General features: G+C 55.3%; 9 protein-coding genes across 9 annotated transcripts; 4 read left to right on the top strand and 5 right to left on the bottom strand.

Moving 5' to 3' along the window:
- Positions 1 to 53: 53 nt before the first annotated feature.
- On the bottom strand, positions 54 to 1553 carry ATEG_02593 (FAD-binding oxidoreductase; the record flags this gene model as incomplete). Its single annotated transcript, XM_001211771.1, has 3 exons — positions 54 to 118; positions 160 to 921; positions 980 to 1553. 3 exons carry the CDS (start codon positions 1551 to 1553, stop codon positions 54 to 56), a joined length of 1401 nt encoding a protein of 466 aa, XP_001211771.1.
- Positions 1554 to 2278: 725 nt separating this feature from the next.
- ATEG_02592 (uncharacterized protein) lies at positions 2279 to 5744 on the bottom strand (the record flags this gene model as incomplete). The annotated part of the gene is made up of 6 exons (XM_001211770.1): positions 2279 to 3165; positions 3214 to 3430; positions 3461 to 3474; positions 3579 to 4314; positions 4367 to 5390; positions 5449 to 5744. 6 exons carry the CDS (start codon positions 5742 to 5744, stop codon positions 2279 to 2281), a joined length of 3174 nt encoding a protein of 1057 aa, XP_001211770.1.
- Positions 5745 to 7144: 1400 nt separating this feature from the next.
- Positions 7145 to 9117, top strand: ATEG_02591 (RNA-binding protein VTS1; the record flags this gene model as incomplete). The annotated part of the gene is made up of 3 exons (XM_001211769.1): positions 7145 to 7649; positions 7721 to 9003; positions 9061 to 9117. 3 exons carry the CDS (start codon positions 7145 to 7147, stop codon positions 9115 to 9117), a joined length of 1845 nt encoding a protein of 614 aa, XP_001211769.1.
- Positions 9118 to 10412: 1295 nt separating this feature from the next.
- On the top strand, positions 10413 to 11538 carry ATEG_02590 (cysteine-rich secreted protein; the record flags this gene model as incomplete). Its single annotated transcript, XM_001211768.1, has 2 exons — positions 10413 to 10962; positions 11018 to 11538. 2 exons carry the CDS (start codon positions 10413 to 10415, stop codon positions 11536 to 11538), a joined length of 1071 nt encoding a protein of 356 aa, XP_001211768.1.
- Positions 11539 to 12508: 970 nt separating this feature from the next.
- Positions 12509 to 12916, bottom strand: ATEG_02589 (guanine nucleotide-binding protein subunit gamma; the record flags this gene model as incomplete). The annotated part of the gene is made up of 3 exons (XM_001211767.1): positions 12509 to 12571; positions 12636 to 12693; positions 12765 to 12916. The coding sequence occupies 3 exons, from the start codon at positions 12914 to 12916 to the stop codon at positions 12509 to 12511; spliced, it is 273 nt and encodes a 90-aa protein (XP_001211767.1).
- A 1205-nt stretch (positions 12917 to 14121) lies between these two features.
- On the top strand, positions 14122 to 17487 carry tif32 (putative eukaryotic translation initiation factor 3 subunit EifCa; the record flags this gene model as incomplete). The annotated part of the gene is made up of 4 exons (XM_001211766.1): positions 14122 to 14163; positions 14268 to 14492; positions 14570 to 16944; positions 17007 to 17487. The coding sequence occupies 4 exons, from the start codon at positions 14122 to 14124 to the stop codon at positions 17485 to 17487; spliced, it is 3123 nt and encodes a 1040-aa protein (XP_001211766.1).
- Positions 17488 to 18350: 863 nt separating this feature from the next.
- ATEG_02587 (uncharacterized protein) lies at positions 18351 to 19487 on the bottom strand (the record flags this gene model as incomplete). Its single annotated transcript, XM_001211765.1, has 2 exons — positions 18351 to 18921; positions 18985 to 19487. 2 exons carry the CDS (start codon positions 19485 to 19487, stop codon positions 18351 to 18353), a joined length of 1074 nt encoding a protein of 357 aa, XP_001211765.1.
- Positions 19488 to 20198: 711 nt separating this feature from the next.
- Positions 20199 to 20921, top strand: ATEG_02586 (peptide alpha-N-acetyltransferase complex B subunit NAT3; the record flags this gene model as incomplete). The annotated part of the gene is made up of 3 exons (XM_001211764.1): positions 20199 to 20367; positions 20463 to 20694; positions 20750 to 20921. 3 exons carry the CDS (start codon positions 20199 to 20201, stop codon positions 20919 to 20921), a joined length of 573 nt encoding a protein of 190 aa, XP_001211764.1.
- A 502-nt stretch (positions 20922 to 21423) lies between these two features.
- Positions 21424 to 22651, bottom strand: ATEG_02585 (uncharacterized protein; the record flags this gene model as incomplete). Its single annotated transcript, XM_001211763.1, has 3 exons — positions 21424 to 21465; positions 21588 to 22533; positions 22587 to 22651. 3 exons carry the CDS (start codon positions 22649 to 22651, stop codon positions 21424 to 21426), a joined length of 1053 nt encoding a protein of 350 aa, XP_001211763.1.
- Between the last annotated feature and the right edge of the window lie 632 nt (positions 22652 to 23283).

Here is a 23283-nt window from a genome sequence, read left to right as displayed (position 1 = left end):
ACCTCTCCAGACTGGACCCATAATACGCTCTCCCAAAGTCCTTCAAAATAGGATCAACGTAGTTCTGATAAGCATGCCACATGCCTTCGCGCCGGCTCCCCTTGATAGCGTCTGTGACCTGGTCAAGCTTGGTGAGAACGTCCGAGCGAGCAGCCTCACGCTCAGACCCAGGAAATTGATCAGAGTATATCTGGACGATGAACAGGCTCTGTCGATGGATGAACGACATGTCGCCGGTGGGAGGCGGCTGGTTGGTCATGGATTTCGGTCCCTCCACGTTGAACGCTACATGGTTAGCAGTGCCATTGACGCCTCTTGCCGCCTGGATGGCGTCCATTATACGTTCTGCGTCATGCACTGTATAGCCCGGAGCTCCGTCATCCAGCAGAGATCTCGCGTAGTAAGAATGAGGGTCACTTGGCTCGTCCAGCGGGCCCATGAGGTCTGTCAGCGCCTCGACCCAGTCCGTGAATTCGCGGCTATCAACCTCCCCTTCTACTGGTCTCACTCCGCGCTGTTCAAGATCATCCAGCAGTCTGTCCATGACACCGGAGAACTCCGACTTGGTGCCGAGGAACTGCCCATCCATGCTGCAGAAGCCTGTATCTCCCGGTCCGCGTCCTGTGATGACAAGATCTGCTCCCCACTCAACAGGGAGGCCTTCATCACTCGTCGCATTCCCTTCAAGACTCTGAAGACTCAGCAGGACTTGGGAGCAGTCAGGCCGGTTGGCAAACGTTAGATTGAAATTCACAGTAGCCGCCGGGGCCATCTCCATCGCATATGTGAAAGCAGTCACGATGCCGAAGCTGTTCGCCCCTGCTCCGCGTAACGCCCACCAGAGCTCGGTTTCAGTCCCCGTGGATCCGATATTGAGCTTCTTGATATTCCCGTGAGCATCGACAAGCTCCATAGCAACAACTGCAGGCGCAGGTTAGGTTTCTCGCGTACGCACCAGTCCCTACACAACACAACTCACTATGGTCCACAAGCCACCCCCACTTGCGCGAGGTATACCCATACCCGCCGCCGAGCGAGTGTCCGGCCACGCCCACCCCAGGACACGTCCCATGGGGCAACGCATACCCCTTGCGGCCCATTGCCTCGGCAAACGGGCCGAGCGTCTGGCCAAACTGCACCGTCACTTGTCGTGTCTCGTCATCGAAAGTGACATCGCGCATGTTGCTGGAGTCGATCACGACGTGCCCCGAGAAACTGTACGCCGCGTAGCTGTGTCCGCCGCCTCGGGGACTGAGCTTGATGCGCCCTTCCTCGGCGGCTACGCATTTTACAATCGCCGACACCTCTTCCGAGGAGGCCGGCGTCGTGATAGCGCCGGGCTGTGGGCTGTAGTTGGCGTTTTGCGGTTTGTTCAGCGCATCGTATGCTGCGCTGCCGGGGTACGAGACCGATGATCCTGTTGCATTCAGGCATGATTGAAGCGAGTCGGGGAGGGCCTCGTCATTCTGCAGGGAAGCTGTGCCAAATACAAAGCAGAGATTGAGGGCAACCAGAGCGCGCATCAGCCGGGGCAGGACTGCTGCCACTGGCATGGTCTGTGGTTTTTTGTGGTGATAGCCGCTCAGGATCTAGATCGGCCCCAGCAATAAGCTGAAAGCATACAATACGATGATTGTAATGCTTTGGATTTAGCTTTTAGAGAAGAATACTGGGGAAGGAGCAAGGGGGTTCTTTAAAGTCATCCCCTGCGAGTCTGGAATCAAGAATGTATACGAAGGCATGTAGTATGACCCGTCTGACATTCCATACTTGAGTCATTCAGAGGACTCACATGTGTGCTAACCATGAAGGACAGTATCAGCGTGATGGTACTATATATACATTGAGTATAAGTAGTATCGCGTGCTGGATCGTAGACGTGCATATGCTGCATGTTTCATTCCATTGCCGGCATAACACGTGAGTATGTTTCTATAATGAGAAGATCTAATGTGCTCTTTGTTCAATCCAGAGAACATACTCCCTGCGTAAGTGGAAGACATCCACCATAATGGATCATTAGCTTAGCAACAAGTTGCAAGCAAAGCAAGCTCAAAGATGTATAGCCTTCGTCCACCAAGGCTAAATGGTGGCGCCCTAAGGTCTGTGGCAGAACAGCCTCGCACGTCATTCTGCATATTCCATGTACAACATTAATCCCAGAAGTGGCAACGAACAATGCGTAACACCTCAATAGCAATCAATGCCCATACTATTTTTAATCCAAAAGGGTATCTCAACGTTCCCCAGCCATAACTCCTATCACAATCATCCATCCTCAAATAACAAGCCACTTCATAGTGACATCCTGGGCAGATTTGAAATCCCCATTCAGCGCATGTATACCCTGCAAAGCCATTGCTGCTTCCACGGAGAAGTCCTCCACAGAGATGTCCTGACTCTCAGACTCTGTAGCCATCATAGGCTCGTCCTCACCACCAGCCGGTTGGGTGACCCGGGAGATGGGTATTTTTCGTTGACGCTCGGCGCGGATCTGCTCCCCCAAGGCCAAGACACGCTGGTAACCCTCCACGGCAAGATGCGCCAGACTCAAGGTATGATACACGCGTGCAAAGTTGAATTCCATTTCTTGTCGCTCCTGGAGAGAACAACCCTTTCGTTCCCGAACACGTCGGTACTCCTGCATGAAGGAGAGACCCTGCATAATCTGGTAATGACGGTTTTCCGACTGGCGTTTCAAAGACTGATGGATGTAGGAGAGCGCAATCGAGAGTAGAACCGCTGGATTCTGGTCGTCTAGCGCATACGCACGGAAGAAATAATTCAGCGCCTCCGTGAAACTGTCGGTAGAGAAGAGCATGTGGCCGTACAAGTAAAGCAGGGTGATATCCATCTCCTCGGCCATGATCAGCTCTCCAGATTCGTCACGGGTTGTGAGAGATGCGCGCTCCTTGTACACTGACGGTCGTACCGGCTCACTGCTGGGCCGGGTCCGTGCACTTTCTTTAGGAAGATTGTAGTCCACGGCCCGGATCTGTCGGAGCATAAACTTCTTTTCTGGCGGCGAATAGAACACCGGGTCGCCTGACACGCGGCTCAAAATGGCCTGTAGACGGTATGTATCTGTCACAAACTGATATTTCTTGATAAACCAGCGAGCTTCGTTCACAAGTGTCTTCCCATCGCCTGCCCGCAGTGCACATGCTATACAATGTCAGTTTGCGCTTCCGTATGGGGGTGTCAAGAACTTACAGAACCAGCATACATGAATCAGACGCAGGCTGGACTTTGAATGATACCACAGGCTCGCATCAGCGGCAGCACCAAGAGCATCATATGCTTCACTTGGCTCGCCTTGTCCCGCCACAATAAGAGCATACTGCAGGAACAGATCAAGCCATTCATCGAACGATATCCCATGGTAATCGGTCGGTACGGCATTTCTCGAGAGGCTCTTCCGGGACATTGCCTAACAAAGTCAGAGGCCATCAGAACGTACGGTGTAGAGCTGATCTTACCTAGGGATTCTTGGAGGCGGCTGGCCATTTCTTGCATCTCATCCATAATGGTATCGCTTTTCGTCTTCGCGCCCTTTTTGTATGCATCGCGCGAATAACCCAGAAAAGTGAGGCTCCGTTGAGCAGGGTAGAAGGCCCGGTTCGACCGAAACTCTCGCAGAAGAGCATCAGCAATGTCCAACCAATCCTCCGTGGCTTCCGCGTTCCCTTCTTCAACCTTTGGTTGTAACTGCGATAGCTTTCTATAGAGGTACAGCACGTTCTCTGTCCGGTCAGCTCCAATTTCCACCGAGCGCTTCCGACCTGCGACGGTGGTAAGTGTGACTGTTGACCCCTCATCCCCTGCAGGCTTCGGGGCAAGCGGCCTCAACGGCGCTGCACCCACATCTACTCCCATATCGGCAGTTTTGAATTCCAACACCAGCTGTTCCAGCCTTGTGTCCTTTCGTCGACGATCACCTCTGATTTCTTGTCTCTCGAGCAGGACGGCCTCGTTAACGTACTTGAGTGCCTCTTCAGCCATGCCAAGGCTGTCATACAACCGTGCAAGCTGGACACGGGACTGGATGTGTCTCGAGTCATGTTCTGCAACAGTAAGATAGCAGTTTTCTGCATCCTCCAATTTGTCGAGCTGTCGAAGACAGTCACCCATAGCCATAAAGAAGCTGACATCTGCATATTCGTTGGTCTGTTGGAGGGGCATATAGAACCGCAGCGCTTCCTCGGCCAGACCCATGTCTTTGAGCGCATCGGCAACCTCCCGGAAAAGGTCCCCGTAATCATATAGCCGGGCTCCCTCTGCAGTATCTTCGGGATTCAGCCATTCAAAATGGAACTGGGATTGTGTTAGCGATTTGCATGATCGAAATTCTCTGCTCACCGCTTACCAGAGCTTCGTCCTTGTGTTCGGGGCCCATTCTCAGGCGAAAGAGACCGAGTTTGATGCGAAGTTCCAGCGGAAGTCCGAGCCCGTAGGAGTCCCGAGGCCACTGTCCGGGAATGTAGCCATCGACTTTGATTCGACGCGGCGAGTCGTCGGCATCCCATTCGCGGTCATCTTCGTCAAAGGTTTCCCACATCGTGTCATCCCTGCGACCCAAAAGCCATCGTGCCAGTTGTTTCAAAGCCTTCAACCCTTTTTCATGTTGGCCCAGTAAGGCATAGAGCTCGGCATAGATATTGACGTCAGACCAAGAGAAGTCGGGCGCTTCTTCCGGGTCAAGAGAGATGTAGTATTCGACACTCTCAGCCCAGCGAGTGACAGCTTTATCCACCTTCTCCAGATCGATGTAAGCCTCTGCAAGGTGCCGAAGAGCCCTCGTGCTGTGCGGTACATCGTTGAGGATTCTTTCGTATTCCGCTGCGGCTCGGCCATTATACCGCAACTCCCGATAGAGAGCTGCTCTCTGGAACCGGACATTGTAGTTTCGAGGGTCGATCTCAAGCACTCGGCTATAACAATAGATAACGTCTTGCAACGCGTCTATACGGTCATCACCCGCTCTTGCGAGTATCATCCGCGCCACCTTGGCCCATACGGTGGGGTCCCTCGGACGGGTATGAGCTCCACTGAAGAGTGCAGTCAAAGCCTTGCCTTTCTCACCCTGAGCCAAGAAGATCTCAGACAGCAGCGAGTGGGCGGCGAACATCTCGGGATTGATTTGAATGGCACGTTTCACCAAGTCAATGGCACGGTCATAGTCACCATCGATAAAGGCAGACGTAGCTTCTGAATGCAACAGTTTGAACTCCGGGCTAGGCTCTACAGGCTTCCGGGGCCCTCTCTTGATTCCTTTTCCGCCCCGAGCACCATAGCGACCAGAAAAGGGGCCCGTGCCTCGACGGCGTCTTCGCCGGCCCCCGTAGACCTCATCGTCATCTGCTTCTGGGACATCTGAGAGGTCCTCGTCACTGTCGTGGTTCGTTAGCTAGGAGCAAGAAGATCAACATGAAGTGCCGATATACTCACCTTTGGCTTTCCTCTGCGGAGTACTGGTATTCCGAGCCTTCGTCAGAGAACTGGGCTCCGTAATAGATGTCATCGACCTCTTCCTCCGCCTCTGATTGATCGGGTGACTGGGTTGCGTTGGTTGGGAACAAGTCCTTGTACAACCGGGGGTCGATGACCGAATGAATTGACGAGTCCCCCTGCGTCGTTGTCTGGGTCCCTTGCCAGGGATATTGCATAGACTCATCGATATCAGGATACATAGAATGGTCTCCAGGAGCGTTGTGGTCCGGCGGGCCGTCGTTTGGATAATCCATGATGCGGTGACGTCAGCTGATCCTGCATCAAATGTCTCAGATTCGAGATATGTGATCGAGAGTCGGTTCAAGGAGACTGGTGCTGGTAGGAAATCCTAGCATGCATATACAATGCGGATGTTCGTGGAAGCCGATCACAGGTGCTTTTAGTAGCGTCTCGGAATTAAGGGTTCAGCGAACCAGGTCCAGGCAATCTTGTCGCCGGTGTCCACCTAGTTAGCCCGAGTGCCGCGATGGCGTTAACTGGGGTTCAGCCACAAGGTGTTGCTAGATGGCATGGAAATTATTTCAAGAAGGCGATCGGTCTGCTGAAGATCGTGCGCATATATTATCGTCTAATAAGGGCCAAGCTCAGACCACTGGGAGCCGAGGCCTCGAGGCTCGAGCTGTCCGTGCAGAGGGTGCAGAACGGGACACTGAACAGGGTGACCCAAAGGAATCCGAATAACCGAGTAGGAATATCCAGAAGAAAGTATCGAATCCAATATGATTGAAGTGGAAGTCGTCAAAGACCCTCAGCACACAGTAGTAGGAGTCATGGGGAGAAGAAGGTGTTGTTGAATTGATGGTCGGAGGAAAAGTCCAGTGATTCCCCAAACGGAAAAGCGCCGTCTCTTCGCTTCCTCCTCTCGTCCTCTGCTTTTTTTCTCCTCTTCTTCTCTCTCACTCTCTCTTCTCTCCACTTCATCTTCTTCTCTCTTCCCTCCCTGCTCCCCCCCATCTCCCTCCCTGTTTCTTCTTACTTTCCTTTTCTTCTTCTTGATGCTTCGGATTCTCTGCTTGCTGTGTTTGACACACTACTGCAGTTGATTCCGACATCCTTTCGTTAAAAAAAAAAGGGAAAAAAAGGAACCCACATTTCCTAATTTATATTCCGTTGTTCGCTCCGCTTTGTCCACTTTGAATATACTGTACTCATCCCGAATCCACCGCGTTCTCTCTTCCCTCGGTCGTCGAGATTCGTTACTCTTGGATGCTCCTTCGATTCGATTCCGGCCTCAGAATTCGAGTCAGATAGTGCAGCCACTGGCCTGGTCTGTGCTCCCCCAATCGCCATCGCCTAGAGCCGTTGCGCTTGGATTCCTCATCCGATCGAAAGGAAGATCATTAAACAAAAAAGTGTCTCCATCTTTAGAGAGGGATTTTTGTTCACTCTTGTCTGCTCCCGATTCGACTCTTGTGTTTCGTTCTATAAATCGGCTCTTTGGTTATCATCGTGCAAGAGGTCCTCTTTCGACAAAGGTCCTTTACCGAATTCTCCACGCAAACTCAGCAGGTGCTGCCGGTGCTTTGCAGTAATATTTCTTTTCTGTATCTATTATACATACCTCCGAGTCTTGTGAAACCGCAACATCCTACCTCGACATTCTCTGTCAGACGACGTCCTCGTTCCGCGCTTCATGGCTAGCCACATCATCGGAAACCGCAACAGCACTCCGGACGCTACCAAATCCACCACCCTTCGACCTCCATCCTCGTCTCGCAACCTCGGTACACATCAGCTTCGAGCCTCCGCCGATATGTCGGGTTTTCCCTCTCCGCTGTCCTCGCGCAGCATCCGTCCCTCGTCTGAAGTGTTCTTTAACCAGCAGTCTCAGACGCCGAACAACACAGAGGACCCTCTGGATCGGGCGGCGCAGCAGTGGCTGGCTGATATCGATCAGTATGAAACCACACTGGAAGAGATGGCGGCCGCTACGCTGGACCAGGATTTCAAGGATGAACTGAGCGCCATCGAACAGTGGTTCCGTGTCCTCAGCGAGGCAGAGAGAACCGCTGCGTTGTATGCTTTGTTGCAGCAGACCACTCAGGTGCAGATTCGTTTCTTCATCCAGGTCTTGCAGCAGATGGCCAAGAGCCATCCCATGTCGGGATTGTTGTCTCCGGCCAACTTTGGTGAAAAAGGTATGCATCTCTTCCCGGTATGATCGGGTGAAACAATCGAATGGCGACTAACACCGTTATCCGTTGCGCAGATGCCATGTCCAACCGCCTGAACGATGCCATGTCAAAGCTGAACGTGGATACTTCCCGGAACTCCCTGGGACGCCCTCCCCCTTCTCCTGGCGCTAAGCGGAATTCTGGTCTCGATTCCTCGACCATCAACGCTATGTTCCCCGATGCCGCAGCCGCGATCGCCAAGAAGAAGGCCGAATTCACTCAGCAGACGGGCAACGCACCCCCCTCGAACCGGAACAGTGCCGTTTTTGGTGATCGGACTTCTTTCGTTGCGCCGACCATTTCTGCTCCGGACAATAGTGCGGACAGCCTGGGACAACCCCCGGTATCCCCTTGGACCCAGCGAGGCTCTGAACCCCAGCCTCCCATTGCTCGGCCCAAGTCGTCGTCGGGTCATCAGCCTATGGGCCAGTTCAGCCAGTCTGGCTTGCGTTCTCCTCTGCCCACGCAGACTGCCACGATTCCCGCTCCCGACATCGAAGCGCCGTTGCTGTCGCCCTACAATGTTGGAAATGCCAGCTGGGCCTCCATGACCAACACCCCTATGACGGCGACGTTCGGCCAACAGCAGCAGCAACCGCAGCAGAACTCGCATGCCGATATGGTGGCTAATGCGACGGCCATGAAATTGGCAGCTTTGTCCACTGTGAACAATCGGATTGCTCTGGACGATGCTCGCAAGTACCGGCGGGCTCGCTCCAACGACGGGCAAGGAAAGAACTCCAATGTCAATGTCAGCCAGCCCATGTCTCAGGGAGGCCTGGCGAGCCCTGGTCTTCCGGGCCCGAATCAGCTGGTTGCTGGTCAGCTTCTGAATGCTCAGCAGCTCGCCGCCTTGCAGGCGCAGCAGCAAGCCTCGATGGCTGGCCGCCGTTCGCGCCCGACCTCTCCTGGCATCGCCATGCAGGGTGGTGCTCTCGGAGCGATGGGATTCACATCACCCCAGAACAACGGCTTCTTGGCGGCCTATGACCCGAACAACCCGCTGATGGGCAATGGCCTGGGAGCCCTGGGATTAGGACAGTTTGGTCTTGGAGGTCACGAGGGCTACCTGTCCGATCACTCGGAAGTCGCCCGGGGACGCTCCCCGCGCGGTCGCCGTGGTAGCTCGAAGCCACCAGAGGATCCCACGGACCCGAACCTGCTGAAAGACATTCCCAGCTGGCTGAGATCTTTGCGGTTGCACAAGTATACGGAGAACCTGAAGGATCTGAAGTGGACGGAATTGGTGGAACTCAACGACAAGGCGTTGGAAGAGCGGGGTGTGAATGCTCTCGGGGCGAGAAACAAGATGCTCAAGGTGAGTGGTGCTGGTTGCGCCGTTGTTTCAGCCGGACATGGAGCTAACGACGGATAGGTCTTTGAACAAGTGAGGGAAGCCAAGGCCGAGGGCAAGCTCGATAACATTCTGTGATGCGTGTGCCCAACATCCTTCCGTTCTCTTTCTTACCATTCTCTCTATTGCATTAATCCGCTAGATTGTGAATTGGACATCAGGGGCAGGATCCGACCATTCCTCTACGAGCGATGTACTGGGATGACCATTGGGCGCAGGGTCATCTAGTCATCGGTTGGGAACGTACTTGTTTGGTTAGCTATGTGTGTGTGTGTATTTTCCATGTTTGTGTTTGATATGTGAACTGGGGCTGCCCATCCAGCGGCAGCACACTGCCTTGGACACGCATTTGGGGGACCAGGCTGTGTCTCAAATGCCGTGATGCCAGGAAAATGGGTTACGACAAAGACGAGGCTTGACTGATTGGCTTGAAGCACAAGATGTTCATGTTGAGTACATTAGTGATTAATTGACGACTACCATTTGCATGTACCATCTGCATTACCGTAGTTCGGCCGATTGTATACCTACCTACCTACCTAGTTACCTGCTGAGGTTGTATCGGATACCGTGTGGCTGGCTGATCGACCTCTCTAGACAAAGAATCATGTTCGTGCCGCTGATGTCTTATGCAGAGACCTGCATTCTGATCTCGACCAGAGTGGCACCAGGTGACCATCCCCGTTTCTGCCGAAGAAGCAAACCCACGGTCTGGTCGGTGGTCGGAGCCATCTCCAGTTCGCATGATGGACGCAGGGGACCGACCCTGCATGCTTACCCGAACGGTCCGCGTGATCATGTGTGACGACGATCCAGACTTAACCTTACTTACAGCTACCACCACTCCCTCCCTATACTATGTGTGTGCTACCGAGCGCCGACCAGGTTGGTCTACCATTCGTCCGTGGATGGATTTCTTGCTGACTGCTCTCTTCACAGGCGCTAGGTCTTGAACCAATACGCACGGCGATCGTCAGGTCACCAGAGGTTCAATCCCCTGTACATTGTCTCAATTCTTCAGCCAGCCGACGATCGACCACAGCTTCACTCCATGAGCAGGCACCCCTCTTTCGAGCTGGGCGGTGATAGTGGCCACAGACTTCTCGTGAATTGGGAGTCGCGTCGGTCTTCGCCGACTTCTCTCCGGACGCAAGACGGCCACCAGAGTGGTCCCCGATGTCAGTTGATCATCGCAGAAGGATGGTTGCATTGAGGTGTCCTGGCCCTTTTGTCTCGCACGGCGATGGTCGTCAGCATGAGCCGGATCGTGCCAGGATAGGATATATAAAGCCCAAGAACTACTCGCCAACTCACCATCAGCATCAACAACACAGCAACACAACAGCAAAACCAACACAGCAAATCAATCCACAATGAAGAACCCAGCCCAGTTCACCCTTCTCACCGTCGCCCTGCAGGCAGCCTCCATCCATGCCAAGGAGTACCTCAAGAACGTGCCCACGTTCGAGGTCGGCAGCGACGCAACCATCGTCGGAGGTACTATCTCGTACTCCGATCCGGATTGTGGCCCCAGTCTGCAGTGCAAGACCACGCGGTCCTGCGCCGCGATGGGCACCGTGCCCACCCTCAGCGCGGACAAGAAGCACTTTGCGTGCTGCATGCCCACCCAGTCCCTTCTGGGCTCTCCGGACACGGCCTTTGACTGCTGCGCCATCGGCCACGACCTCGTGGGCTCCCCGGCCGCCGGCTACTACTGCTGTCCCACCGGCTGGACCTGGGACGGCCGGCTGTGCCAGATGAGCACCGCCCCGCCAGTCTGCAAAAACGGCCAGGTGCTGGTCGATGGCAAATGCGTCTGTTCGGCGGGCCAGACCGAGCAGGCCGACGGCTCCTGCAAGGCGCAGGCGCAGGCCCCCGCCGTGGCGGCGACTGATGCGCTCTGTGACTCTGGCCTGACAACTGGTACGCCCCTCCTCTTGTCCCTATCTGCACAGTATTCACACCCTAACTCCGCTAGGCAAATGCTACCTCTTCACCGGCTCCAACGGCAAGACCCTCGGCTCCGGCGCCGACGGGATCTACTACGCGCACGACGACGACATGAACTTCCACTACGGCAAGTTCCAGCTGTGCGCCGACGAGAACTGCACGGCCAACGCGCCCGTGAACCCCGGCTCGCTGGTGTACATCCGCGATCTGACCGGCGACCCCAAGACGGGCGCCAACGCCGGCCAGTGGCTCAACGACGCCCGCGACGGTGCGCACATCGGCAAGACCAAGACGTTTGCGCGCGCCGGCCGCTTCGCGCTCACCGCTTGGCCGTGCGGGAAGTACTGTCTCGGCGGCGTCGAGCAGGGCATCGGCCCGGCCTGTCCGGCCACGACGCCCGCGCTGACGTTCTTCTCGCAGGACCCGCAGATGTGCGTGCCGTACGAGCTGACCGAGGTGCCGTGCGATGTGAAGGCCGCGAGCAACAGCTGCGTCTGGGGGCGCGGCCGCGAGCAGCACTGTCCTGCGAAGGTGACCTGCAATGCCTAGGCGGCGGTGTTGGGGGCACGGTGCGTGCATCGGCCGTCATGCGTGAGCTTTAGGTAGTGCGTGGGGAGTTGCCGAGGGTTGCAGTCTGTGCAACGCTAGGGTGACCCATACTGTGTGGTACAGAGGGTAGTCGATGAGTTCGAGTTGGGATGAGTTTCGAGTCATGAGTTGCAGGTACTTAGGTAGTCAATATGCGTTGGGTATGCTTATGCGGTCGTTTTCTGTGGTTAGTTTCAGTCGCTCCTTAGCACATGGATGGCTTTTATATCATACAGTACACTCTGAGCACGAGGCACCTGCGTGCAGTCCGATAATGTACCTATCCGATGCAAAGCTCAAGAATCCAACCGACTAGATCAGCATGTGCGATGTCGTAGTGCAAACGGGATACAAACTCAATTGACGGTCCACTCATGCAACTAACACATACACGTCGTCCACAACCATCCTCGATCGACAATTCTATATTACAAGCAGGATGGAAGTAACCGCCTTTTTGGTCCATACGCGCCCCGTGTCCATCAGCGAAAAAAAAAAAAAAAAAAAAAAAAGAAAAGGAAAGGAAATAGAAGGAAATCCACAGCGTGCACGAACAAAGGAAATATTCTGATATCGAGGTCACTATAATAAATAGACTTGACAGTGGGGGGTGAAAATGGGGCAGAGGAAATTTTCCACAAAGAAAAAAAGATAATAGTAGTAAGGTAAAATAAAAAAGCGGTCGCCCTTCATCCATACATAGGCTGCATGCGACGCCCAAAGAAGTAAAAAAGAAGCTTCCCGCTGGTCGCTCCATGTCCGAAGTACTGCAGGTCCAGCGCGCGCACCTTCGGGCGGTCCCGGTCGTTGCGAGGAAAGCCATCTGATCTTTCCTACCGGCACCCGGGATAACGACAAGCGAGAAGTCAAGTGAAGAAGAAAAGAAACCGAGTCGGGGTCATCGCGAAGAGAATCGGGATCGTGAGGGTTTTTACATGACCGTGCAGCAGCCGCCCTGCTGCTGCGGCGCATAGGGGTCTTCCCGCTTGTCGACCTGCGAAAGAACCCGATTAGAGACATTCGTCGCGACATGAACAGACGGCAGATGTGTCGCATACCTGACCCCATACGGATGGTACCATGTAGTCGCGGGTGTTGTTGCAGTAATTGATGAGACTAGCGGACGGGGGCGGGTTAGTGACGAACCCGGGGACTAAGCGGCCGCATGGACGGGGGGCGCAACTCACGACATGGCGGCCTCGGAGACCTTCACTCGGGGCCGGTCCAGGTCCTCCTTCAGACGGGCATTGAGCTCTGTGAGACGACGGAATTTGAGATCGGCGACGCTCTGCTTCTTGTTCTTCACGTCACCGCCCGATCGGAGCTCGTAAGGAGGCATTTTGCTGGGGGGGGAGGTGCGAATGTGCGACGAATTAATTCGAGGAAGGTCGGAGGGAAAAGGGCTGATGCGAGGTGAGCGGTAGAAGAGGAGATTCTGAAGCTCAGACTAAGGTTCGTTTGCGCGTCGAGCCGGGACGGACGGACGGAGACGACAGGAAGAGGGGGAGCGAGTAAGGGGAACAGACGATCGGAGCTCCTGGAAAAGGAGGGGATTCGGTTCCGGAGAAGGGATGGGGATGGGACGGTAAGGAACGACCCCAGAGGAGAGGAATGAAGCGAACGGATGGGGGGGATGACGAGGTGGGAGAGAGAGAGGGAGAAGAGGGAGAAGAAGAAAAGAAAAGAGAGACTAAGAGGAGAGAAGAGAGAGGGAGAGGGAGAGACGATGAAGGAGTTTGAGTGAGAGGGCGCTCCGTACTAGACAGAGTTAGTAGAGTGGGTGGTCTGTGTGCTGTAGAAGAGTTCTCCCGGTCCACCTTCTGCTGGGCATGGATCCTATATTATAACTTATAATATACCAATAGCAGAATGATCTATCAATTCCATCTGATGTTTCTTCTTCTGTCCCAGTCCCATTCCACCCTGATACATTCTGATGCGATCAGTCGATCAGGAGTATACAGGGTACAATACCTCGGCGTAATTTTACCCGTCCGAACACTCGCAACACACCCAATTCGTTGTCTCGGAGCACGCGGTGACCGGTCTGTTACCCTCCAGCGTCCTCGCCGACTGATCCATCATTCCGCCATGTTTCGTCCAGATGCAGCTGGCGGTGGCATGTTTCGTGATGGCATGGATCTTATTCAATAATAAGATAATCCAATTAATAGACTGCATAACACTATCTAGGCATGTACCTTTGTACTCCGTATAGTTATTGCGTTATTGGTGATGGCCTCACGTGACCCTATCGCTTAACCCAAAGTGGGAAACCCCAGCGTTTTTTTCTCGAGATTCTCTCCCACAACGCTGGAAGACGACGACTTCCTCCACTTCTCGTCTCTCCTCCCCCCCCTCCTTTAACCCCATCGTGACGGAACGTCCTGGGTCTCTTCACCGACAGTCGCGTGGCAGCCGCTTCTCAATTTCTGCGACTTTTCCCGCCTCCGACTTATTCGCTGCCCGCCCGTCGTCGTGCGATTCTCTCTCACTCCCACCTACCGTGTCGTGTCCTACCGAGATCGCCTTTAATCGCCCACCATGCCGCCTCCGCCGCATATCAAGCCCGAGAATGTCCTGAAGGTGAGTCGTGCCTTGGATGCGGATCGCTTCGTGCGATGCATAGAGATGAGGGATCGCGAATTCCGCGAGATCCAAGGACATCAACTGACGCAACTCGTCTGCAGCGGGCTCAGGAACTCATCGCCGTGGGCCAGGCTCCCGCCGCCCTTAACGTCCTCCACGAGCATGTCACCTCCAAACGGACGCGCAGCAGCCCTATCTCCTCCCTCGAACCCGTCATGCTGCAAATTGTCGAGCTCTGTGTCGATATGCGCAAAGGAAAGGCCGCCAAGGATGGACTCTATCAGTACAAAAACATCGCCCAGAACACCAACGTGGGAACCATCGAGGTACGTCCCGTCAACCACCTTGCTTATCGACACACACACACACACACACGGGACCGGGAAAATTGACGCATCAATAGGTCGTTCTCAAGAAGTTCATCGAGCTCGCCGAAAAGAAGGTCACCGAGGCCCAGACCAAGGCCGATGAGATCCAGTCCTCCTTGGAATCCGCCGCTCCCTCGGCCAACGTCGAGGATCTCGAAGCTATCGAGACTCCCGAGACCATTCTCCTCGCCACCGTCTCCGGCGAACAGTCTCGCGATCGCACCGACCGTGCCGTCGTCACGCCGTGGCTCAAGTTCCTGTGGGAAACCTACCGCACCGTCCTGGAAATCCTGAAGAACAACGCCCGTCTCGAGGTCATGTACCAGACCACCGCCCTCCAGGCCTTCCAGTTCTGCCTCAAGTACACCCGCAAGACCGAATTCCGCCGTCTCTGTGAGCTTCTCCGCAACCATGTCCAGAACGCCGCCAAGTACTCCGCTCAGATGCACGCCATCAACCTGAGCGACCCCGACACCCTTCAGCGTCACCTCGACACCCGCTTCCAGCAGCTCAACGTTGCTGTCGAGCTCGAACTCTGGCAGGAAGCCTTCCGCAGCATTGAGGACATCCACACCCTCCTGAGCCTCAGCAAGCGTCCCGCCAAGAACGTCATGATGGCCAACTACTACGAGAAGCTGGCCCGTATCTTCCTCGTCAGCGAGAACTATCTCTTCCATGCTGCCGCCTGGAGCCGCTACTACAACCTCCTCCGCCAGTCCGCCGCCACTCTGGCTGCTGGCCAGGGTACCAAGAAGGAGAACCCCTCCGTCACTGAGGCCGACATGACCAAGGCCGCTTCCTTTGTGCTCCTGTCGGCCCTGGCCATCCCCGTCATCAGCACGTCTCGTTCCCGGGGCGCCCTGGTCGATGTGGATGAGGTTCGCAAGAACAAGAACACTCGCCTCACCAACCTCCTGGGCATGGCTCAGCCCCCGACCCGTGCCGTCCTGTTCAAGGATGCCATGAACAAGGGCCTTCTCAAGCGTGCCCGCCCCGAGATCCGCGAGCTGTACAACATCCTCGAAGTCGACTTCCACCCTCTGTCCATCTGCAAGAAGATCACTCCCATCCTCAAGCAGATTGGTTCCGATCCCGAGATGGAGAAGTACGTGGTGCCTCTGCAGCAGGTCATCCTCACCCGCCTCTTCCAGCAGCTGTCCCAGGTCTACGAGTCGGTTGAGCTCAAGTTTGTCTACGAGTTGGCCCAGTTCCCCGACCCCTTCCAGATCACCCCCGCCATGATTGAGAAGTTCATCATGAACGGTTGCAAGAAGGGAGATCTCGCCATCCGCGTGGACCACATCTCCGGTGTCCTCACCTTCGACAGCGATGTGTTCTCGTCTGCCAAGGCCTTGCACCCCGGTAGCGCCGCTGGCTCCGCCGAGAGCGAGGTTGGCTCCGTCCAGCGCCTGCAGAACACTCCCGCCGAGATTGCCCGTCTGCAGCTCACCCGCCTCGCCAAGACCCTGCACGTCTCCTGCATGTATGTCGACCCGTCCTACAACGAGTCGCGTATCCAGGCCAAGCAGACCGCTCAGGCTCGCGCCCTGGCCGGTGCGGCCAAGGAACACGAGGAGACCCTGGCTCGTCGCGTCATCATCGAGAAGAAGAAGGAGGCTGCTACGGATGCCCTCCAGCGCAAGCAGAGAGAGGAGGAGACTCGCAAGCGCATTCGCACCCAGCAGCTCCAGGAAGCCGAGAAGCAGCGTCTCCTCGACGAGCAGCGCGAGCGTGAGAAGAAGCGCATCAAGGATGAGCAGGACCGCATCCGCCAGCAGGAGCTCAAGAAGCAGCTGGAGGAGCTCAAGAGCGGCGTCAAGGGCATTGACATCAACGAGATCGATCTGCAGGATCTGGATGCCAACCGGCTGCGTGCCATGAAGCTCGCCCAGCTCGAGAAGGAGAAGAACGAGCTGAACGACCGCATTCGCACCACCGGCAAGCGTATCGACCATCTGGAGCGTGCGTTCCGCCGTGAAGAACTGAAGCACATCCCCGAGGACTACGAGGCCCAGAAGAAGCGGGATATGGAGATCTACGAGGCCACCAAGGCGGAGACCCTCAAGGAGGCCGAGCTCAAGCACAAGGAGGCCGTGGCCCTCAAGCATCGTCTCAGCCGTCTGGTACCTCACTTCAACAGCTTCCGCAAGGAGGTCTCCGAGAAGCGCCACGAGGAGTTCGAGAAGCGCCGCAAGGCCGCTGAGCGCGACTTCGAGGCCAAGAAGAAGCAGCGTGTCAAGGAGGTGCAGGAGCGCCGCCGTCGCGAGAAGATGGAGCGTGAGATGGCCGAGCGCCAACGTAAGGAGGAAGAGGAGCGCGCCCAGCGTGAGGAGGAGGAGAAGAGAGCTCGCGATGAAGAGCGCCGGCGTGTTCTGGCCGAGGAGAAGGCCAAGCGTGAAGAGGAGAGAAAGTACGTTTCCGTTCCCATTCCCCCGTCTTGTCTTTCCGATCGAATTGCTAACGTGTCTACAGGAGACTCGATGAGATCGCCGCCAAGCAGAAGCAGCGTGAAGAAGAAGCCGAAGCTCGTCGTGCCGCCCGCAAGGCCGGACTCGAGCCCGCCGCCCCGGCTGCCCGTCCTGAACCCACCGAACGCACTGCGCCTCGACTCAACATCGCTCCTCGCACCGGCGGACCCAGCTGGAGAGAGCGCCAGGCCGCCAAGGAGGCCGCTGGCGGTGCTGCTCCTGAAGCTGCCCCCAAGGAGGAGGCGCCCCAGCCCGCCCGCAGGCCCGGTGGCTACGTCCCGCCTCATCTCCGTTCTGGTTCGAGCGCTGCTCCCGCTGCTCCCCCCTCCAACGGCGCCCCCGAACGCTATGTCCCCCGTCACGCCCGCGAAAGCTCCTCGTCTCAGCCTCCCTCCCGCACACAGACTCCCGGCTCCGACAAGCCCTCCGAGGGCGGTAGCGCCGGTAAATGGGTGCCTCGCTGGAAGCAGCAGCAGAACCAGTAAATACATCTTTTGATTTTTTGTTTCTATTCCCTGGATGAACTTATGAAGTCTGTGTGTGTGTCTGGAAAAGACAAGACGAGAAGAAAAACGAAACCAAAAGTTTGCTATTTTTCTTCTTTCTTGGCATGGTTGAATGAAGGGTGAATGGAAAGAATAATGACGATGTATGCGGTTCTCTTCCTTTTCCTTTTCTCCTTGTTTGCATCTAGTTTCTCTTGATCATCATCACTACGGTTATTTCTCATCTAGTGTTGTTTATTCTGCCGTCCTTTCTTTCTATCCATCTCCGTTATGAACTGCAGACTTAAGTATAGTTGTTCTGTTCGTCGTTGGCAAACGGGCGTTTGCCGAATGTATGGATATCCGCTCCTCGGACTTGGGTATGCGTTGATCTGAATTGTTCTGGTGCATTCTTTCATGGGTAGCTGTTATTGCGGTTATGCTTCTCATGATGTTGGTAGAGTAGTACCTAAGTCTAGTCACGATCTTTCGTTTTGAATCTACCGGCTTGACCGACTTCCCATAATTATATCTGTAGCCACTATACGTACGTAACGCTCAATCTGATTGCTGCTCCTACTGTACAAAAGAAATGCTGTCTTGGCCTGCGACGTAAAGTGCGGCAAGTTGAAAAGGATTCACAAAAGGAAAGAGAAGAAGAATTCTAGCAAGTGTCTGGCTGTATGTTTGCATAGGTAATATCCGGGTATGAGCAAGGAACAACACGTAGATGAAGACGGGGTTGTATGTGACGTCACGTCACCGGAACCAATCGTCTTGGAGACAAACGCAAGGTCTAAGGTATATATACTCTCAGAAAGGAAAGCATGGAAAGCAGAAGATCCATAAAGGTCGTGATAAGTTTAAGCCGCCGCGACTTCGGCCCCGGCCGCACCGAAGAGCTTCTCTCTCCACTCGCCGCAGACGGCCTCGAAGCCGCTGACAACGTCGCCGCACTCGCGACCGGCTTCGCGGTCCTGCAGGCGACGGTCCCAGTCGCCCTTTTCGATCCACCGCGTGCCTTCCTCGCGGCCTTCTTCCTCGCGGCGCAGTTCGGCGACGAGTTCGCGGGCGGAGCGCAGGCGTCGCGAGGCGGTCGAGGTCAGCTGTCGCGACTCGTAGAGCGTATCGCTCAGGCCGCGCAGGGAGAGGGTGATGTCGGAGGTCTGCGAAATGAGCGTCTGCAGGGAGACGAGCGGGTCGAGGGCGGGCGACTGCGAGCGGCTCACTGCATTGGGTGACTGGCGGGCCTGATCGGGGAAGGGGTACGGGAGGTTTGGGAGGAGTTCTTCGTCGATGAGAGGGATGAGGGCGTCGATGGCGTCTTCGGAGAGGAGCGGGAACGGAGAGAAAAGAAGCGGGTGGGTGAGTGTCTGGAGGGCTCGGGTTTGGTGGGTGAGGTGTGACGTGATGGAGGAGTGTGCGGTGATGAGTCTGCGACAAGTCAGGGGACTTACTATCTGATAGAGGGAGTGGATCATCCAAGTATAGACATACCTCATGGCGTTGTTTTCAATCCCACTCTGGGCACCCAGATCTCGAAGAGCCTCCACCGCGCGCTGAATGACAAAGTCATTCTCGCTTCCGTTATTCTCGATCCCCCGCCGAGCGAGACTCTCAATCTCCGCCATCTGGCTCTCCAAGCCGGGGGAGATATCGGCGGCCTCCTCGAAATCGGAGTCATTCCCGTAGTCGGACCCATCGTAGTGGGATTCATGCCGACGATGCCGGTGGCCGTTTCGGATCTTCGGCTTCGGCGGTTGCAGAGAGCGGTCCGGGGAGTAGCCCGAGGACGGCCGGCGGGTTCGCATGTGGTGGTGATGGTCATCGTCTGCGTCGCTGTGCTCCAGTGGTTGCGTATCCGCGGGGATCTGGTCAATCTCCTGACCCGACGCATAGCCGTAGCCACCTTCTTCCTCCTCCCAAGCATCGGCGAGCTCGTCGGCGAGGTTTCCCAGGCCACCACCCATGCCTGTCGCGGCGCTGTAGTCCGCCGACATCCTGTTGGACCCGTTTAGACTCTGCGCATGGTGTCGGCGGGGAGTCCCAGGGGACGGCGGGGCGGACAAGCGAGGCGATTGAGGAGGACTATGAACGAAGCCATTTGGAGCGTACGTCCCAGGGGAGATGGGATCGGCGTCGTAGCTGGACTGGCTTTGACTATGGCGGTGAGACATCATCCTCAGGGGAGAGGGTGGGAAAGACGGTATCGAGTCGGGTCGGATGGAGCTCCAGGAGAGGGACAGTAGCACGTGGATGCGGGAGACAATCCTTCCAAAATAAATGGAAGACAATAACAGAGTCGGGAAGCAGATCGAGGGAGATTGTAGGTGTCTATCGTCGAGCGACGGTTGTTTCGGAAATCGGAGGTTTTCAACGCGGAGGGGAAGGAAATCAACGCTGGATAGGGGAGCGCATCGCCAGGATGCGTGGAAAGACCGTAGAGGACAGGGAAATGACCGAAACGAAGAAGTCGACCCACGAAAACAATGAGACCGACGGATGCGAAGGCAATAAAGAGCGGCAGCGAGGGATGTGACGAGACGAGGAGGAAAGAAAGCTGGCGTTGACGATGATGATCCGCTATTTTCCCCGTGACCGCCGAAGCCCCAACTTGGGTTTCTTCTGCAAAACTTCCCCTCCATCTACAACATCTCTGCTCCTCCGCCACTGCATTCCCTCTCGACCAGCTCAATTCCCCCTCCGTCGTCATGACCTCCATCCGTCGCATGTCCCCTACGGACCTTTTCTCCCTCAACCTCACCAACCTCGATCCCCTCACCGAAAACTATGACATCGGCTTCTACCTGAACTACCTCATGCGCTGGCCCTCCCTCTTCAGCAGCGTGCAAGACCGCCGGGAAGGCATTGTCGGCTACAGTATGTAATCTCGTCGAAATAATACATGACATATCCTTCTCTCATGTCCAACGCGACCATTTCACGCCACTGACTCAGTCCTCTCGCAACAACAGTCATGGGCAAGCTTGAAGAACAGCCTGCCTCGATGCGCCACTCCGAACATTACACCCCCTGGCACGGTCACATCACCGTTCTAACCGTGGCGCCGGCATGGCGTCGGCTCGGACATGCGCGTCGTCTTACCGAGCGTCTCGAGCGGGGGTCTGACATCAACGACGCCTGGTTTGTGGACCTCTATGTGCGGGCGAGCAATAAAATAGCCGTGGGGATGTATAAGGGAATGGGGTATGCTTCGTCGTCCTTTGGGCTGAGGACTGTTTTGCTAACTGCCGTTCTCCAGGTACTCCGTCTTCCGCCGCGTGGTCAATTACTACAGCGATGACCCCTCCGGGCTATCAGAGACAGGTGAAGACGCCTTCGACATGCGCAAACCGTGCAGTCGAGACAAGGATCTACAGCATGTTCGCGAGAAGGGAGAGGAGTTCCTGGTCAACCCGGAGGATGTCTCGTGAGGCTGTATTGGTGATGTCAAAAGTCGATTGGGTGCATAGTTTAGCATTTGGGTGTTGGGCGTTCTAGCAATGATGGTGTGCATGGTTTACTGCTTGTCTCTCTTACTTCACTACCCTTGGGCCTGAAAATATATATGAATAGAAGTATGGATGGAAAATCCAAATCGCTACTTCGGTAATGCAACTGTATATCGATTCTCACGGTATGTACAACGTACATATCAAAATGCAACATTTTTGAACACAAACTCCGGTCTATATCCCTGAAATGCATATTAAGTTTTATGAATCCACTCCGCCACGTTCAATCCTGGCGGCTGGCGCTCTTGTTGAGCGGAGTCCAGAGCATTTCCTGTGAAGCAATCTCCAAGATTGAAACCCCTCGCAGGTAAAAGCCCGGTGAGGTGGCCCTAGCCGGACGGCTTCTTCTATTGCCGGTGTGGGTTCATGACCCACGTCTTCAGGAATCGCAAATAAGCAGACTCATGCTTTCATGACAACCCTAAGCCCAGTGCGAGACAGCCTCACAGACAAGAATACCGCGCTAGACACAATGAGACAACAGGCGGTAAATAGCTGAACGCCCAAATACTGGTGCGTATCGCTCAGGATGGCACCGCCAATCGGGGTTCCGATCAACAATCCGATTGAGGTCGTAGCGAATACCATGCCGAGCCGGGTTCCCAGGGTGCGGATATCCTTGGTCAAGCTAGCCATCACAACCGGTGGGAGTGAAACAAAACCACCGGAGAAGAGACCATAGAGGACGGACAGGACGATGATGCCCGGCACAGTGTGGACACGGATCCAGACGAAGGCGAGGATGGACGTTATCGTAGCGGCAGGCGTAAGAACGTTCAGTGGGCCGATATGGTCAGCGAGGAAGTTGGGCAAAATTCGTCCGAAAGTCGATCCAGCATTCAGCATCGAGAGCAAGTAAAAGCCCAATTTCGCGTCGACGATACCAGTGTCGATGGCGTAAGACTGCACGTAGAACAAGAAGTTATAGAATCCCAGAAATCCTAGGAACATGGCAATGCAGAACAAAACGAACGGCGGCTCCTTAAATGCCGAGAGTTGGAGCAGCTTGCGCTTCTCCTTGGGTTGGAACCGCAGGCGCATCAGGCAGAACGAGATGCAACAGGTTCCAAAAGACAGGAAACCCACCGCACGAGTTGCCCATGGGAAGCCGACGCTGTGCTGGAGCTGGTTGAACATAATCGGATAGATCACTCCACCAATGCTGCTTCCCGAGGCTGCAAGACCGTTGGCCAGCCCTCTTCGCTGCTTAAAGTATTGGGGCAACAATGCCACCGACGGGACAAAGAGGCATCCGGCGGCCAGACCAATGCACACGCCTTGGGCGAGAATCAAATGCCAGAATTTGGAGGAGATACTGGTCATCATCAGGCCGAAAGGAAGCATGATGCCACCAAAAGAGAGGAGGTAACGGAAATAGCCCGCATCGAAAAGCGGACCCGTCACAACACCGAACAGCATCAGAAGAAAAGATTGCAGGGATCCAATCCAAGCGATGGAGGAGGAGGACATATCAGACAGTAGATTCTGCTCGTAGTACGTTTGGAAAGCACCCCATGTGTTGATAACGCCCCTATGAAGCCATGGTTAGCGGGCTACTGTATACTTCCGATGAGGAGTGCATACCATGAATTGAAGAAGAGAAAGAAAGAGCCAATCACTTGCGACCATGCCCACCAACCCAGTGTCATATGTCCGCCTCATCTAGAGATTTCTCCTCCGGCGAAGAGTTGGCGGAACTGATCTGGCTCTCGTCGTCATAGTCGTGGAAGGGGTGGCTGTCCACAACGGCCTTGTCTTGTACATCAGCACTGGTCCCCATTTCTGCCATGGTTCGAATACAACCGGTGGCTTTCCAAGATATGAATGTTGACAAACAAACGATAAGAGTGTGTCGAAGAAGAACACGACAGCTGGCGGGCTGGCAAGTGCAGGCTGGAGTCGGGAGGGAGCCCTTCCTGGGGTCTACTGCACAGGGTCGACAGATGAAAGCCACTACAGTGGGAAACTAGGCGGCAAACCGGACGTTTTATAGAATGACTCGAATTTTTAAGCGTCTGGAAGGCCTGCGGGGGTCCTAGCAGGCCAAGCTTGTAGGCTAAAGACCCGAAGAGGCAGCCGACTGGAGAGAAGAGGTTCCACCTGATGGGGGCCAGCCATGGTCTCCAACGGACTTTACGACACTAAGTGCACAGGGGACGCCAGTAACCGAAATTTTTTTTGTAGTCCCATTCAGCGGAATGTACCCTACTGGCGCGCCGAAACCAGCGGGTGGGTTCCATAGTTGGCCTCGGAGTCGGGAATCGGTCAGCAGAGTCGGGGA

Source organism: Aspergillus terreus, genomic scaffold (assembly GCF_000149615.1).
Source record: "Aspergillus terreus NIH2624 scaffold_3 genomic scaffold, whole genome shotgun sequence".
NCBI lineage: Eukaryota > Fungi > Ascomycota > Eurotiomycetes > Eurotiales > Aspergillaceae > Aspergillus > Aspergillus terreus.
This window is presented reverse-complemented; position numbering and strand designations above follow the sequence as displayed.